Source organism: Diorhabda carinulata, chromosome 6 (assembly GCF_026250575.1).
Source record: "Diorhabda carinulata isolate Delta chromosome 6, icDioCari1.1, whole genome shotgun sequence".
NCBI classification, from domain to species: domain Eukaryota; kingdom Metazoa; phylum Arthropoda; class Insecta; order Coleoptera; family Chrysomelidae; genus Diorhabda; species Diorhabda carinulata.
In genome coordinates, this window is record NC_079465.1 from 3,794,601 (window position 1) to 3,812,250 (window position 17,650).

The window sequence follows — 17,650 nt, forward strand, 5'->3', positions numbered from 1 at the left end:
ATATGTTTGTCCTTTATGACTTATTCGAACATTAGCATTAATTAAAATAATTTCTTAGTTGTTTAGAAAATTCTCGTAGATATGGTAACCAAAAAATCAAATCAAATCAAATGTTTTTTAAGTGATTGTTATAGATATCCTTTAATCTGTATTTTCAAAATGTTTTTTATAATGTTTTCAGGATAGGTATTTTCTTTTTACCCACTAGTTTATGAACATGTTTTTGGTGAGACTGAGCAACCAAAATCAACAATCTCAAAATTTATTGTCATTATAAAGTTTTTTTTTGGATTCAAATGAAGTGAATATTCCATAAAAAATTAATTATATCGCAATTGTAGATTTGAAAGCTTATATTATATATTAAAAATAGTAAACTTTGGGTTTTTATTGCTGCAATCCCACAACAATCCTATTTGTACATAGTACTGTAATATTAATTATTTTCGGGATTATAGTTTGAGAAATCAATTGAGGTGTTTATAGAGCTCTTATGTTATACAGCAGCTTTTATAACTAGTATCTATAATTCATTTATTAACTACCAAATATTATGAAAAGATGGTTGGCACTTTGATAAAATGACAGGAAAATAATTAATCATTTCAATGTATCTGTAAAACTATTATTTTGACCTTTAAACATAAAAAAAGAGTTTTGAAATATGCAAAATAGTTTGATTTGAATCTTTTCGTGACTATTATAATTATTAGTAAACTAATTTTAAATACTTTGAAAAATTAACGAGTGTTTTCGTTTTTGTACGTTCTTTGAAATATTCAAATTGTATAAAGTAAAGATATATCATAATACGGTTCTGTGAGTTAATTTTATTTCAATCGTTTCTAAATTTAATACGACGTGATAGTTAATAGCTTTTCTGTCCCTTATTCTTAATTTAATCAATTTTACATTTAAATTCCTCTAACCATACTTCAGGTGTACTAATATTATTGTTTTGTTAGTTGAACATATATATTTTGAAAAATAATATTAGTTTCAATATTACGTCGTTGATTATTGCGGAATTGTTTTCAAAATTGATCTTATTTCTCTATTTTAATAAAATATTTTCATCTTATGTGGTGAACAGGATCTGCCCCTCAATCCAATCCTGCCAAACGATAATTATAACCTATTCTTAATATCACCTTTTTGGAATATGGTACTTACATAATAATCTTATATTTATATATCTTATTTGGAAGCATAACCTACACACAACAACCTACCCACGCTTATTTTTCTATACGTCACTTACAGGTTTATTTCGTACACCCCGACGAATTAATGATGCCTATTCCGCATGACGTGTAAGGGAATTTCGAATGAAAGGGTTGACAGGAATGAATCGCCAATTTAACAATGTATGTTAAACTATTTCAATATTACCCAGTAATGCGTTACACAGAATGAACGCGTGCTCTAGACGTTCATAAACGTCAAAGATAGTTCAACTTGTTGAGAAACTTTGATAACGCACACAAAGATCACGTTGAATGTCAAAAATATAACCTCACTTCTCTAGTGTAGTTTGTAGTTGCAAATACCTCGAACATTGACTTCTATGATTCATAGAATTTGTACTTATGAGTATTCATAAAACAAACAGTCGGCTGGATATCAGAAAACTAAAATTAGGTGGAATATACAATCAGGTTTTCTTATTAAATGTTTTGTTAAGTCTCGATAAGTTCAAAAGTTGATCATAGAATTCGTTCTATTTGAAATATGTTGTATTAGTAACTGCAGATATTTGTAATCAAATTAAGGGGTCTCACCCACCAATGTCTTGTCAAATGTCGCACATTCCATACAGTGAAGTAAGTTTATATTATAAATAATTCAAAATCGTTCATCACTGTTCAAATTTCTTTATATAGATGCACCTTTAAGGTTATGTTTACCAGCGAACAAATATCATGTTCGCGTTCATTTTGTGCACCGATTAAGTATGGATAATATACATTTTCCAACTGTTGCCATTTATTGTTTTGTCACTTAATTCCAGTTCTATTGTTTCCCGGATGATATTTCCTACGACCAAGTGTCAGTTCATTCGAAAATTTTGTCGACTTTCTTATTGAAGTGATAGTTTGTTGATAGGGCACGTATTCACGTACAATTTTGCGATTTCATACGCCCACAATTATCAAAGTATATGGTTTGTAATATCATTCATAAATATTTCAATTTAACTTATTTACCTCTCGGATTTTGATAATGAAAAAGAGGTGAATCAACCTTGTAATAATGTCAAAATGTAGGCAGTAGTTTTATTTTTGTGACGGTCATTTTCCATTCATAAAACGCGTACAAATAAACGTGTAGGTATTTTGATTTAATAAAGTCCGTTCCGAGTTATAATTTCATGTTATCTAACACTTTGTTTACCAAAACGGACCAAAGGTTGATCAATAAATTCATTTCAGCCATTTAAATTACACCCTAGTTATTCCACGTTTATTCCACTTATCGAAGCAGTGCCTGTAAGTCTTTTTTGGTGAGTGCATTAAGGAGCTCTGCCGTTTTTTGCTTTAACACTTCCATCGACTCAAATCGAGTCCCTTTCAAAGCAGATTTTATCTTCGAAAACAAAAAAAAGTTGCACGGTGCCAAATCTGGTGAATATGGCGTATGTTGGAGCACTAGAGTGCGCTAACTGGCCTCACAGATAGCGCGTTGTGGGCAGTTGCGTTGTCCTGGTGCAAAATCGCGCCGTTTTTTATGAACTAGTTCTCGCAGTGTAGCCAAAACTAACAAATAGTAAGTCTGACCCTCTGGAACCTCTGAAACCCATTCTGGCATCACGATACTATTAATGTCAAAAAAAACGATCAACGTTGCCATGAATTTTGATTTGCTCTATCGGCCCTCATCACTAAAGCGCTTATACCTCGTTATTTAATCGCCAGACCTCGTAGATATTATAATGGTATGTACATAGCGAAGTTTTGATAGTTTTTCTGGCAATATCCCACATAAAACATCTGACAACAATGTAAATAGCACTGTAAACTCGTCTCAACTTTATAACAGAGTTTATGAAAATAATTCTAAATGTTTAAAAAAGAAGTGAATATGTTTAGGAAATATCTAAATATTTCATTGATTCATTTTTTGATGTTATTTATAATTGAATCGATGGTTTGTATTATTGAAAGTGGCATATAATGCATGTTCCCAATACCAAATTTTCAAAAGGTTCTTCTTGTTTCTTCCATACTAGATCTAAAGCTCGTTTCTTCTTCGATATCTTTCTTCATCTTGGCTCTAGATTGTCACTCCACCTCTTCCGTGATCAACTTCTACACCATGTTCCAATTGAAAATTTATCTCTTGCTATTTTTACGTTTTCGCTTCTTTCTCGGTCTAATAGTGTTTTTCCCGAGATTTCGTTTTTGATGTTTGTGGTCTTGTTTCTGATGTACAGGTCATTATGAGTCCGAGGTGTTTGTTCCGTCATACTACGTTCTGAAGACGTCCCGCGACTTCTTTTGGTCTATCTACTTACCCTCGTCTTCTACGTCTTCATCACCGGTTATGTCAATTCCAAGTTACTTGTATTCCATTCTCTTTTGAATTATTTGACCTTCTAGTTTTAATGGGTTCGTGTTTATATCATTTTTTCAATCGAGATAGTCATATTATTGTACTGTTTTCCTGTGAGATTAAAGATCTTTAATAACCTTTGAAGATCATCTTCATTACATTAGCCCAGCCGTACATTTTTTATGATTTCATCCGTTATTATGATGAATAACACGGTACTAAGCGAATCTCAATGTCTGATACCGCTAATGATTTGTATGGGTTTGGTTTGTTTGCTGGTTTGTTATATTCTACGCTTCTCGATTTTGTTTTTATTTTCTTCAACTTCTCGACGAAACCATGGATATGTGTTAGTGTTTCTGCTTCCTTAACAGCGTCTTCTGTGTTTTTTCTGATTGTGCCACGTCAAAATTAAGAAAAGAAATATTTATTTAAAGATTATCTTAGTGGAAATATCTCGTACAATAATCGATTTTATGTACATTAAAGTTTATTTATTTCCATTTCGTACCGTAAACGGAATGATTTGCGATAAGTTGAATTGTATGTGGATATTTTTTCAAATAAATCATATACTTTGATTTTTTTTTATTCAGCATCCGGTTAATTTGTATAACTCGACACAGGATGAAGTAGATTATTCTTGGTACGTGATAAGAAATTAGACCAAAGTTTTTTTCATGAGATAAATTCAAGTGTTTTATTTTATTAATTTTCTACAGTTTTTTCTTAATAGTTTGCGGTAAAATCAAATTAAAAAGGACAATGTAATTGAAAAACGACTACTCATATATAATCAATGTTCAAAAAAAAAGAAATCAAAACGTCAATTGTTGTTGTCTTGTGTTTGACCAAGTACGCTCCAACACCTTCCCCCAAGCACAAGACTCCAATAGATTGTTGATGATGGCTTGAAACGTGTTCCAGCTTGATTTGCTTATTCATTACTTTTTCCCGTATGAAAAGGAAGCGCACCTCTATGTGCTTAGTCCAACGATGAAACTCTGGGTTCCAGATAAGTCGTATAGTACTCATATTGTAACAAGTAACGTTAGTAAGCAAGACAGGCTTGTTATTTCCTTCAGCAACCTACTCAGCTACACGACTTTCTTCGCTCCTTCACTTGCAACAACATATTCAGCTTCAGTTGTGCTCAATGCCACGATTGGTTGCTTGCGACTCATCCATGTAACGGTAGCTTCAACATAAGTAGTAACAAATCCATATCTTGACCGTCGGGTCTCAGGGTCGTTGGAATCAGTGAAGCATTTTATCTCCAAGGATATACCTCCACAGTACAACAGACCATAATGTGAAGTCTCCTTCATTTATTTAAAGATCCTATTTGCGGCTTCCCAGTCGGATTCCTTTGGACGATCCAGCATCTCTGAAACTATACTAACAGTCTGGACGAGTATAGTCAGATAGAACAGGCTTCCAACAGTTTGTCTATAGGGTACACTCTTCTCCAATGGTGGTCCATTCTTGTCACGAGTTTACTTTACAGGACTTGAATCTATCATGTTGAACCTTTGCGTTTGGTGTAAGCTTCTTGGTGCAAGAATATGGAACCATCAGTTTAGACGTATATTTGCATTCCAAGAAACGTATCCAAAGAGCCAATTGTGATCCTGAATTCAGTTCTTAATTTTGACAAAACTGGTCTATCTATCACCAACTAGAATCCCATCATCAACATAGATGGCAACTATCAGTATTCGGCCATTGATGTAGTTCTTTGACGAAAAGACTGGGATCTGCAACACTTGCCACCGTGTTTTGATTTTCCATAAACTGAACAAACATTTGGTTCCAGCTTGATTGATTGAGTCAATTGTTGTCTTGTATTTTACCAAGTACGAGGTAAGTAGCTCCAACATTATGAAACTGTTGTATCAATCATTCTGTCACTGTCATATTATTATTATTCGATTTAGTTTTCACAAGAACAAACCGTTTACATAACCAACTTGTTTTCCAATATAACAGAAACCAATAACACCGGGTATGAATTTACAAAAATCCTCTCACGACACAAGCTCTAAATCCTTGAGTGCTCTAATTTGTGGCCTAATAAAAATAACATAAGTTGTGAATTGGCGATAATTAACCTAGGAAAGACTTATCTTGAAAGAAAATGCTTGAAAGAGGGGACAATGCAATGTATTCAATGCAAAACATTTGTCAAGCATAACGGCGCCAATTTTGGGTAAATTATAGCAGTTTGCTTTGTTAAATCTTGATCCCATGGCAAATTATACCTGTCTTCAAAGATTAAACCAAAAACGAACTTTATTAATTAAACAATAATTGCTGAAAACTCGAAATAACCTATACGAAAATGACAGCTACAACATAGCGTTTCGCGAGGTGTGACGTGACGCTTTTCTGATTGGCGTTTAATGTCACATGATTAATTTCCAAAAGTTGTTTTTTCATTCACTAATTATCATGGTTAAGCATTAGAAACTCAAATCCATCCGATTTATTCTGAGTGGAAACAAGCCTATTAGAAGATAAAACATGTGAAGTATAATTGAGATGAGTTGGACTCAAGAAAAACATGGATTGAACATGTGAAAGAAGGGAATAACATACGACCAAATACAAGATAGAAAGATATCAAATAGTCATATATCTCACGATAATCTGGCTTAGAATTAAATAATTGACAGCTGATCCGACCTTACCTCACACTATTTTGTTTTATATAGAGTCAAAGTTGGTAACCGTGTTAATTTTTAATTTAGTTAAGTTGGCAGGCGATAAACACTTTTTGATATATTCTCGCCTCAGCGAAAAAGCGAAATGAAATGGCGACAGAATAATAACATTAAATGAGATAGGAAAATAATTCAATGCAATTCAGAGTAGCTTTCTCCAAGTACACAATAATTTGTAACAGTCTGGATTCTTCTAGTCTGCAAGTCTCGTGAATATTGTTAATATATATAGGAAGGTCATTTGATTTCAAGTTGCTAGAGTACATATTTAATTTCCTTGGAATCGATTTCATATTTCCGTTGATTTAAATATCATTTAATCAAATCCTACTATTTACTTACCGCTGCCTTGTGATCCCGAGAACCACATCGCCACCAATTCATCTACACTTGTCGACGACGACGTAGAAGGTCCTGTAGTAGGTTGGTACGTTCCATAATAATATCCGGAATGTAGTTCCCCGATCCTACCGTGTTGTTGTTGTTGTTGTACCAGCATCGAAGCTTGAGACGTGGACGGTTGTGACGTTGAAGCCTGACTTGCGGCCTGTTGTTGCTGGTGTTCGCGACGAGTTTCATTTAAAAGTAATTGTTGTACTTGTAATATATCCACAAATTCTTCGCTTGGTGACGTCACTGGCACTTTAGTTCTATCTTCCCTTCGCATCGTTAGGGTTAACATTTTGACGAAGTACTAGGCAAACGAAACGATCGTTTGCCATACCTCGGGAAATTTGTTGTAATGGATTGTACTTTTGCGTCTACTCTAAACACCTAGAATGAAAATATTTGTTTATCACAACTAGAATTCAAATTGCTTCCACAAAATCGTTAAAATGAAATTTATAAAGTGAAGAAATGTCTAATAAATGGATGATTCATTATACAGGATGTTCCTCATTTTTCATACGACCTTTTGTTTCTGAGTTATGGGCCTCCAAAGTTGCGAAATGAGAACTTATATTCAAGTATATTTTCGAAATTATGAATCGATTCAATCGATTTTTTTAACAAGTGTTTAATTCGATAAAATAATCGATAAATGATCGATAGAACTTTATTATAGTTTTTTTTTGATACGTTGTGGGCTAACGAACTAAATTTTGTTATTGAGAGAAATTACATATTTGTCTCGAGCGTGGAAGTTTGTTAGCACGAGCCGCAAATCAACGTAGGTTATCTGAAAAATATATTAACGCATGCGTTGAGATATTCTCACGAAAATGTCAGTTACTTTGGTTAGGTTAGTACTGGATGGTCCACAGATTGAGGCCAGAAAGTTAGAAGAGGCTATCGTGTGTGCCAGCATTTATCGACAAACAGTAGATTGCAAATGGGGAACCTGCTCCGAAAAACGTACGAAGACGGTTTCAGCGGCGGTAAATATGATTTTTGGGATAGTCATGGGATTGCGTTCATCAACTATTTTCAAAAAGTTAAAACTACGCTTGATAAGGTGAAGGGGAAAATCACATAAACTATGCTGGAGAGTAATATGAAGGAGACTATGTTGAAGCATAATTATGGAAAAATAGTCGTGTGATAGGTCGAAAATTTATCAAAGAACCGTCGTATATCTAAAGTTGCGTAGTTTTTCCTTTTTCAAAACGAGGTTTAGAACTATAATGCCTAATACATATTTTATATTGTATATTATAGTTGAAATGTTCCGTAGAACATTTCTTGAAGGTATTAAGCTTTGGATTCGCTTTTCTACATTATCTGATGATTTTATTTTCCACTGCCAGTAACAGAAATGAGAACAAAGATTTTTTTGCATAGATTCTTACATAAAATAACTTCGTGTTCTTCGTTACAGATCCATTAAATTATTAGTTACTCCCTAAGGGTTTACGTATTTACATTTTATAATGTATTATATTCAAGACTTTGAGGAGTAGCCCAACTAAAATCTAGTGCACATTCAGAGAATTTATCATCCATAATTACTGGTTTTCTCATTTACAATTCCGTCTATAAAATCCTGGACTGTACTTGGATAACATCGATTTCTAGTAGGGAAAAATTTGGAATATATACTTTTTCCTACGACCACTTCTCATTTTTTACCTAAAAGAATAGCTTATTTCGCACATTTACTAAAAAATAACAAATCATACATGTATTAAAATGTTATTCTTATGTTATTACTTTTCAGCACACGTGTTTATATACTTTTCAACACTTGTTTAATTGAATTTCCTATTTAAATAATTTTTTACGTGGTCGTAGGAAAAATGATGTATACTACTCGTTGGAAAGTGTATTTCATACTCGTTACGTTTAAAAACAGTAATTATGTATCACTTCCCAAACTGGTTATGTAATATACTATTCAGATTTTGGTCCTTTTTATATAAGTAGTCTTAATTACTTATACACCATAACCTCTTTAACCTCTTTTCATTTTTACGAATTATGTTTTCTTCTATAGAAGATTTTATAGCGAATAATTGTCAGTTTATGTGTCAGCTGTCAGTTGTCGAAGATGTCAAGCATTCGAGCTTAACTATAACTCGCAGACATAAAAATGATTTTTTTTGTAAATGTAGGTGTTTTCTTTTATTTTCATTAGGATGAACAATTAGGATGAACAAATTCGTTTTAACATACGTATTTTTGACATATGGAAGAGCAGATATTGTGTGTGGTAGTTGACGTAAAAAAATGAATGTTTCGAGGTGAATTTTCTATAAACAAACCCAACAGTTGAGAGTGATAGATTCTTAGGAGGAAAAGCATACTTTGGATATTCTATATTGGGATAGCTTCAATTTGTATGTTAAGTTTTCTTCCATTAATCGTATTAATTAAAGATATTCGAAGACAAAAATCAATATCAATTCTCTATATCCAGTATGACGTGACTAAGTAGATATTAGTAGGAAAAAAAATATATTTTCAAAATTAAACGTGGCGAAGTAATTGTAGAAGCCGTTTTTATATACTCCACGTATACATTCAAAATATTCGACGGAAATCTTTAGTGTTTAAAGCGGTTGAACGTAGTGTATTGGTCGAGCGAAATATCAAGTTTAACGGGTAATAAATCGTCAACTCTAAGTAGTAATCTATCGGTGCAAGATCCGGACTAAAAGCTGGATGTGATAGTATTTTAATACCACCAAGTTCTTCCATATTATTCCGTAGTATGTGGTTGAGTATTGTCTTGTTGTAACAGATTCCGCTTCCGATTAAATAAATCTGGATATTTATTTCATAAAACGTGTATTTGTATCAGCTAGCTACTATATATCTCTTCATTAATGGCTCGACTTTCTGAAATGATTTCGAAATACACTAAACTTTCATAATTCCTTCAGATATATAACAAGACTTTCCGCTTGAATCAACGACGTGTTCTGGTGATTATCCCTTATCTAACAACAAGTTTTTGACAACTTTAATATTTCACGTGACGATTTTCAAAAGGCAGATCTCTAGTATAAAAATAATTAAGCTAAAGCTGTGCAGTTCGCTGTGTCATCTTTCCCAGTTTCACATATTTTATTTTGCTGCCACGGCTGCTCTAAATTCCTTAGTGTAGCATTTGGGATCGTACTGAGGAACTATAAGCAGTTTACCGAAGCTAAATCTATATCAATACTTTTTAATGGGTACTATAATTTCGAAATAACAAGTATACAATAGGTCAATAGGTCAAAGTATTTAGGCGATGTAGTACAGATATGATTTTAACTTCGGTGAACTACTTACGAAACCAAGGTTCCTCAAGGCTTTAACGAGTATAATAATTATGTGCCCGGCAAAGTTTAACTTTTAAATAAAGTTTATTTGTTCATCATTCTGGTGAGCTCAACAATAATGAAGCTCCTCTAACTTTTTGATCGACGATCTGCTTTCATATCTACCTGAAGCCAATCTGAATTAAGACAGTTTCTTTTTTATGCCCATAAATCCTTGACTGGTACAGATGAGCTTGTATCAAAAGTGGCACTTGTCCAAATTGCCTTAAAAAGACAATTATTTGGAATGGGGGTTACATATCAAAGCTTTATCTGCAAAATTATGTTATACCCTGATCATTTCCCGAGGAATTGAACTTATCAACCTCTATAACAATTTGTTACGCCTTTTTTGAGTCGCATCTTCGATATACCAGGTGCTCAATCTCACCGAATCTTCAAACTACAAAAAAGGGTTGTTTACTCAGACTGAACAGCAAGAATCATTGCACATCAACTACTTCACGTTCAGAATTAGTTGAAGATTCAATAGTGTGCAATATGAGAAAAGTGCACAATCATTGGCCAATTGAAATCAAATCTTTATCCGCATTTCGCAAGTATGTGAAGACAGAAAGTTTTATCGTTATTTATTGTGTTTTTCGTGCTTATACATTACAATTAGATTTCATTTTATTTTTGTATTTATTTAGTTGTTTGTGTGTTCGTTTTATAGTTATTTACAAATTGTAAACAATTTTTTGAAAATTTGATTTTGACATCTCTTGAGATCACAGAGGTTTCTACTGGTATAAAACTTAGGCCTCTACGAAAAGTTGTCGGATAATATTTACTTGTAGTCATTTAAAATATTTTAATAATTCAATTGAATCAATTATATCTGGCTTGATTTTTTAAGCCTCTGAAATTGCAAATGGAAAAACTAGTTTTCTTAATATCTACTTTAAAAACGGGCACGAGTACGATTTCCGTGGCGCCATTTTGTAAATCGATCCAAAATAAGTCAAAAATGAGGAATAAAATTTTTCGATATCTCGCTTCGTTTTCGAGATATCGATTCTTAAAGTTGGAAACATTTATTTTTATTTAATATTTGTATATATTAACCTAACCTAACCTAACCTAACCTAACCTAATTTAACCTAACCTAACCTAACCTTCTCGTGGTGCACTTTGAGTGTAAAAAGTTCAAAAATCGTGAATTTTTCACAGCCAAAATTGTCTAAACAAAATTTTTCTTCGCGTGAGGATTATTTTAGTTTTATTATTATTTTTTTTTCTTATAGGGGGCTTCGCCCCCTCGCTCGAACTTTTTCAAGATAATTGTGAAATACTACAGTAGTCTGGCTTTTCAATTATAAAATAAACGAAAATAAATAACTTTTGAAAGCATTCAGAACGTACTTTTTGCTCGAGAGAAATCTTCAAACAGTCATTGAATATTTCTTTTTATTTTATAAATAATGAAAACAACTGTCAATTCTCTATGAAAAACATCAAATTATTCATGTATTTATCGTATGTTAAGTTATATTCATCACAGATTGATGAAAGTTATTAAAAATCTGTTTTTTTCAATATAATTTTGGAATATCAAGGTAAATACTATAAGAACTATATAAAAAATCTTTTGTTTATTGAATTAGAAGATTCATATTGAATTTGAAATGAAAAAATATTCATTTGAAACGAAGTATTTAACGCCATCTGTTCAATAAAGCGAATTTTGAATTAACGTTTGATTATAACTTTAAGTACCGATATCTCGAAAACGAAGTGAGATACCAAAAAATTTCATTCTTCATTTTCGACTTATTTTGGTCTAATTAAGCGAAATCCGTTAATATTTTAAACCGCTACGCCACGGAAATCGTACTATCTCCTTAAAAACGTTTAACGTCATTTATTTCGTGCTGGATTTATGTAATATACTTCGATAAAATTATTTAATAATTGATTATTTTAATTTAAAATAAAAATATTCATTACAAAAATAAAATTGACACTAACCTTAACACTCACACATCAAAAAAAACATCGAGTACAAATTATTTACGTCGATATTATTTCATACCGTTTCTTTACACATATCCCCTAAAACTACAGCAAACTTCATGTCCGTAATCCCTTTTGAGTTGTTCCTTCACACAACTTCACACCACTTAATGAACTTTTCACTATAAACGAACTTTTAGGTTATGTCCTTGAAAACTTTCGAAACGTTCACGCTTACTCCCGGCAATCGGAGACACTCTCACAATCTTTCTTTTTGCGTCTTAAGGGATGCGGTTCGGACTCCACCACCACCACTCGCGACTTTTGTTCGGTAAAAAAATATATTAACTAATCAGCTGACCTCGCGCGTTAGAGAGTTCGTCCTAGGCATGAACTGTGACGGTTGAGTTCAAAACATGAATGAAATCCTCGCGACGGACATACATGTGAGTCGGCTGTAGGATTTTCTTGAGCCCACGTTGGGCCGCCCTCGCGATTTTCAACGTCACGGCGTCGTCATGGTTAAAACTCTCTCTCTCGATATTTTAGGCCAGGCGTCACGTTATTATTTAGACCAATAATCATTTGTATTAGTCATTCAATGATGAAAGGTACAAAAATACGAGGGGAGCTCCTATTCTTTTATAATTATTGCAAATCAAATTTCAACATCGTTACTTCACATTCTGCATAGGAGGAAATGACATTTGCAAAATTTCGAAATATTCATGCCTTATAAAACGATGGAACGAATGATGAAATTTGCCGTAAAAATTGTAAATATAAAACAACATGACAAATTTTATATTTAAATAATATTTTAATCAAGGCCCTTCAACATGAGTGATCGTGCTAAATATGGCAACTTGTTGCTTCATTGGTTGAGCGCCGAAAACTGTTTACACTTCGCTTTTCAAATCTCTATTAGAAAAACATAATTTGCAAACTAGAATAAGACAGAACTGGAACTTACATTGAGCTGGTAAGCATATATCTCTTACAACATGTATAGTTGCCTGATTATTTACTTGAAAATTCAGAACATAACCTCAATTTAGAAGCCAGTGCTACACCACATCGGGGAAATTAACAAATTTCACGTAATTCGTTATGGAAAAAGACAATACCAAAAGGAAAAAGAGTTGAGGGTGTTGTACCAAGCAAAACTTTGGCGATAATTGTAACTGTGAGATGGAATGTTTCGACCAAATTGAGCCTGTAGAATGCAAGTTTGTCTGGACTAATTAAATGCAACATGGATCTCGTTCGGAAAAAAACCTGCTAGTATTCCATTTTTACGTTTTTTGTGATATTAGATTTAGTTTTATAAACCTTGTTTACTTGTTTTTTTTTACTTACAACAGTTTTTTTTATAAAAATATTTAGTAATGACCTCTACTCTTCGTTTTTAAATCTTCCCTTCGTATAAATATCTATCAAAACTCTATTATGGTATATTGTTATTCAGTTCAAAAATCGCGAAAGAGAAAAGCTGTTTCTGAGGGACCTAGCCCACTGTGCTGGACAGAAAGCAACGAACTTCCCTAGTTACCTCTCGCTACACTGTTTTAGGCAGTTTTAGGATTATAACGTACGTCATCGAAAGAGTATGCAGAGCACGTTCGTGTATACCAGATAGAAAATAATACTGTAATAGCGTCGACTTTGCTAAACGTTGGTATTTCTTTTGCAGTTGTTTATCAAGATATTACAAGGAGTCTAATCCAGAATCATTAGTTGAGATAATTGCTTATTTTGATGCCGCTTTTTATCTTCCTTGACAAACCTATTTTCGACTTACAGATCATCGGATTCCCAATTAAACAACTTTTTCTTTGCTAAAGCAGCGTTAAAATTAGAAGTAGATTATTTAAAGACAAAACATTTTATTTTTTGGTTTAATTGAAAATTCGATGAAGTCATTAGTGAGTGATGAAAGCTATTGATTTTGAAAGGGCGTAGAAAATAATAGAACAAAATATATTTTTCAGTCACAACATTTAGTTTGAAATCTATGTCTTAATTAATAAAAGCGGCACAACATTATGAATTTCCAAATATTTATTGACAAATTTTACATTTTATGTAAAAAATATCATGATTAATATGTTCATATTCGTTGCTAGCACTATACACAATATAATATTTTGTAAGATATGTTATTGAAACGAAAATATTTGTTTTAATTTCAACTTTTCACTTTTTAGACCTTTTTTTATGTTTTTATCGATAAATCTTGATGCTTTTAGGTAAAAACTGATGTTTCGACTATTTAGTTTAGCAGATTTAGCACCAAAAATTAATCATAAATCCTTATTAGAGGACTTCAGTAGGGCAAATAGCCGAGGAATATCAATTTGTAAAAAATTAAATCACTCAAGTTATAAAACAAAACCTTTTCTCAAATCTATATGCTTTTTAATAATATCCCACCACTCAGATCTTGGGAACGGAAGAAAAGGGGCCTCGAATTGTTCATTAAAGTTTTCACCAATAGAAATTCAACACTCTATATAGATTATAACAAATATAACAAATTTGAAAAAAAGTTATTTTATTTGCTTACAACTCGATTTGGTCATAGAATAACATAACCCCCATCCCTAGCCGCCTAAATGACGTCTAAGTCCCTTAAGTAGTTCGTTCTATCGAATCAAATAACTCCACTACGAAAGAAACCCTTCTGGGTCAACAATATACGGCCCTTCGACGCAAAATCCAAATGGAAAGTCCCTTATCCGCCCCTTCGGCTGCTAGCTACAGCGAATGATGACCTCTCTGAAATCTACCTCAACTTCTTTGCTAATTCTCCCATAAACCCTATCCCCCACACTCACCCCACACACTCTTCGTTAATCGTCGGTGTTGCAGGTTTTCTGCGGTTTCCCTGCAACCTGGTGAACTGGATTCTCAGCTAAAGGGAATAACGCAGCCGCAACTGTACCCGCCCCTTTTTAATCTCAAATAAACAAACAAATTTTTCAAAAATTCAACAAAAATCCAAACCGAGTAGTGCCGTTTTTATTTGCAAGCTCTCTTTACGTTTTTACAACCACAACAACCTCAGCCCTGCAGAGGAGCAATTCCTATATCAGGGCCCTCTCAAACAAACCCTCTTTTTGGTGTGGTAGTTTCGACAAGATAAATTTGGGATGGAATATTTGTACATGTAAACTCGGCAAGATTTTGGGGAGCTACTTTAAAAACAGAAAAACTGAATTAAATATGAAAATATTGTACCTACAAGTACACGACTGTTAGATATTTGTAAACTTAAGTTTCCAAAAATGTATAAATTCAGGCAAATACAACAATTTAATTTAAAAAGTTTGAAAATAGTGAAGAAATTTTAACTGAAAACTAAACATTGTAAAGTACATAACAAATTATTAAAAAATTATTTAAACCAAGCAACCGATTTTACGAACAGAAACCTAACCTAGCTCATGGCCGAATTTACAAAAACAAAGAGGAAATTTTTCAATATGCTTATTGACATAACACGTTATCTAAATATTTGCATAAATTAAAATCTAAAACATCAAAAAACAAAAGAAATAATATCATGACACTGTCTACATAGGGCAAACATCTCAGTATTTAGAAAATAGACTAAAAGGTCATCAATATGATAAAAAAAAAATAAAACGGAATCTTATACACGACAAAGAGAATTTTTAGAAATAGTTCACAACGAAAAAACTATAAATGATAAAAAAATAATTTAAGTAAAATTTATAGTTCTATTTTGTAAATTCTAATAAAACTACAAATAATTTAATTGAATACTGATACATATTAGAGATGTAAGGACTAAGGAAAAATTAATTTTTATTATTTGAATAAAGTTCTAGTTTCATTTTATTCTTATTTCGATGTTCATGATTAATATAAATACGCAAATTTTCAATATCAATATCATATTTTGATAAAGACTTGAAGAAAAGTAGGAACGTCAATTATCTTTCAAAAATTATTAAAAAAAAAGTAATTTTGAAATATAAGAGACCTAAAATCAAGAACATTCAGAAGCATTGACATGTATATTTTTTTTCTTTTCCTTTTTTTCCCCATATAATTCATTATATGGAATCGAGGAGTACGTTGGCCACACTTCTATGACCTACTAAGTATACCTAAACTTTTGTTTTGCTGCCGGAACTCTTTTTTTTTATGGTCCTTCAAGTAAGAATAAATGAAGTATATAAATTTCCATATTCAATGAATATTTTAACGACATTGACATTCATAAAGTAATTCAGAATAAAATTATTGAAAAACCTATTAGATTTTTAACTCCATTCGTATTTAAATTATTGGTGGAATAGTCTTCAATAATTTATAATATAACGCGCATATGATAAACGTAAAGTGAATCTATAAACTCTTTTAATTAACATCCTACTTACTTTAACTGTACAAATGACTAATAACGAAATGATTATGGCGTTATGGCGTTACACGCGGAAACTTCCTATAGAAATATATTTAGAAAACAAAACAAAACACTTTGCAACCACCTTGGATAACTAGATTGCCAGTTGGACTCCTCCGTAAAATTCTAATACCGATACTTCGCGACCCACTCGAGATTTTCGGTTTTATTTTCGCGTGTATCGAGTATTTATAAATATATATTTCTTCCGAATATATAATGGCAGAAACCTTTCCTTCCTGATAATAAAACGCTGCGTAAAACGCTTTTCGAAAACAAATTTGAAAATACTTAGAATTAGAGCAAAATCGCTTTATATAATGAGTTTAAACAATATGCTTGGATGAAAAACTTTTTTCTTAAACTAATTTTAAATTATTAATCAATACTTCCTCCCTCCAAGGTCGAAAAGTCGAAGAGAGAAATGGTTTTAAGTCAATGGCTTACAAATAAAAAAATGAAGACAAAACAAAATACATAGAGATGTCATATAGTCCAGTAAACGACGGTAATAAAGTGTAAATCGATTTATATAACAATTTTTAATATAATTTATGATCTATAAGCGTTTTCTTATTGGGAATGTGGCAATGAAACACCGAAGTGGACAAACTTTAATATTTATTCCGAGCTTTCCAATACTATATACAGGGTGTCCCAGAAATTGCACGCCAGGCTGACACGGGAGGTAGATCAGCTTTAGATCTATCAAATAAAAGCAACATGACCTCAGTAAAAGTTTTTTAGTTTTCGAGATATTAACACTTTTAGGTTTTTTCAGAAAATCTCTACTTTTTGCCCTATTTTTGTCTGTTATGGGCATAAAAAACCTCTAATTTATAATTCTATGAATATTATACCATTTTTAAAGAGCACTAAGTAGGCTAGTTTTTAAGAACATTTTCTGACTCAGTCTGGTACATTTTTTTTCACAGTCGCTAACCAAACTTTAGTTAAGGTTTTCGCTTTGAAACAAAAGGTAAGATTGAGTTGTTTTTTTTGTTAATGTCGTGCTACTTTTTATTAAAATGAATACTGGGTTGTCTCAACCAACTATTAGTGGTAGCCCAGAAAAAAAAAGAATTATAAATTAGAGGTTTTTTATGCCCATAACAGACAAAAATAGGGCAAAAAGTAGAGATTTTCTGAAAAAACCTAAAAGTGTTAATATCTCGAAAACTAAAAAACTTTTACTGAGGTCATGTTGCTTTTATTTGATAGATCTAAAGCTGATCTAC

General features: G+C 32.2%; 1 protein-coding gene across 1 annotated transcript in view; it reads right to left on the minus strand.

The window, feature by feature from the left end:
• Positions 1–12,399, minus strand: part of LOC130895238 (early growth response protein 1-B) — a 41,733-nt gene extending 29,334 nt beyond the window's left edge. Inside the window, exons 1-2 of the mRNA XM_057802443.1 lie at positions 11,993–12,399; positions 6,618–7,049 (exon numbers count right to left, since the gene is read on the minus strand). Of these exons, the coding sequence (XP_057658426.1) occupies positions 6,618–6,957 (340 nt within the window). The 5' untranslated portion in view covers positions 6,958–7,049; positions 11,993–12,399. The remainder of the gene's footprint in view (positions 1–6,617; positions 7,050–11,992) is intronic.
• Between the last annotated feature and the right edge of the window lie 5,251 nt (positions 12,400–17,650).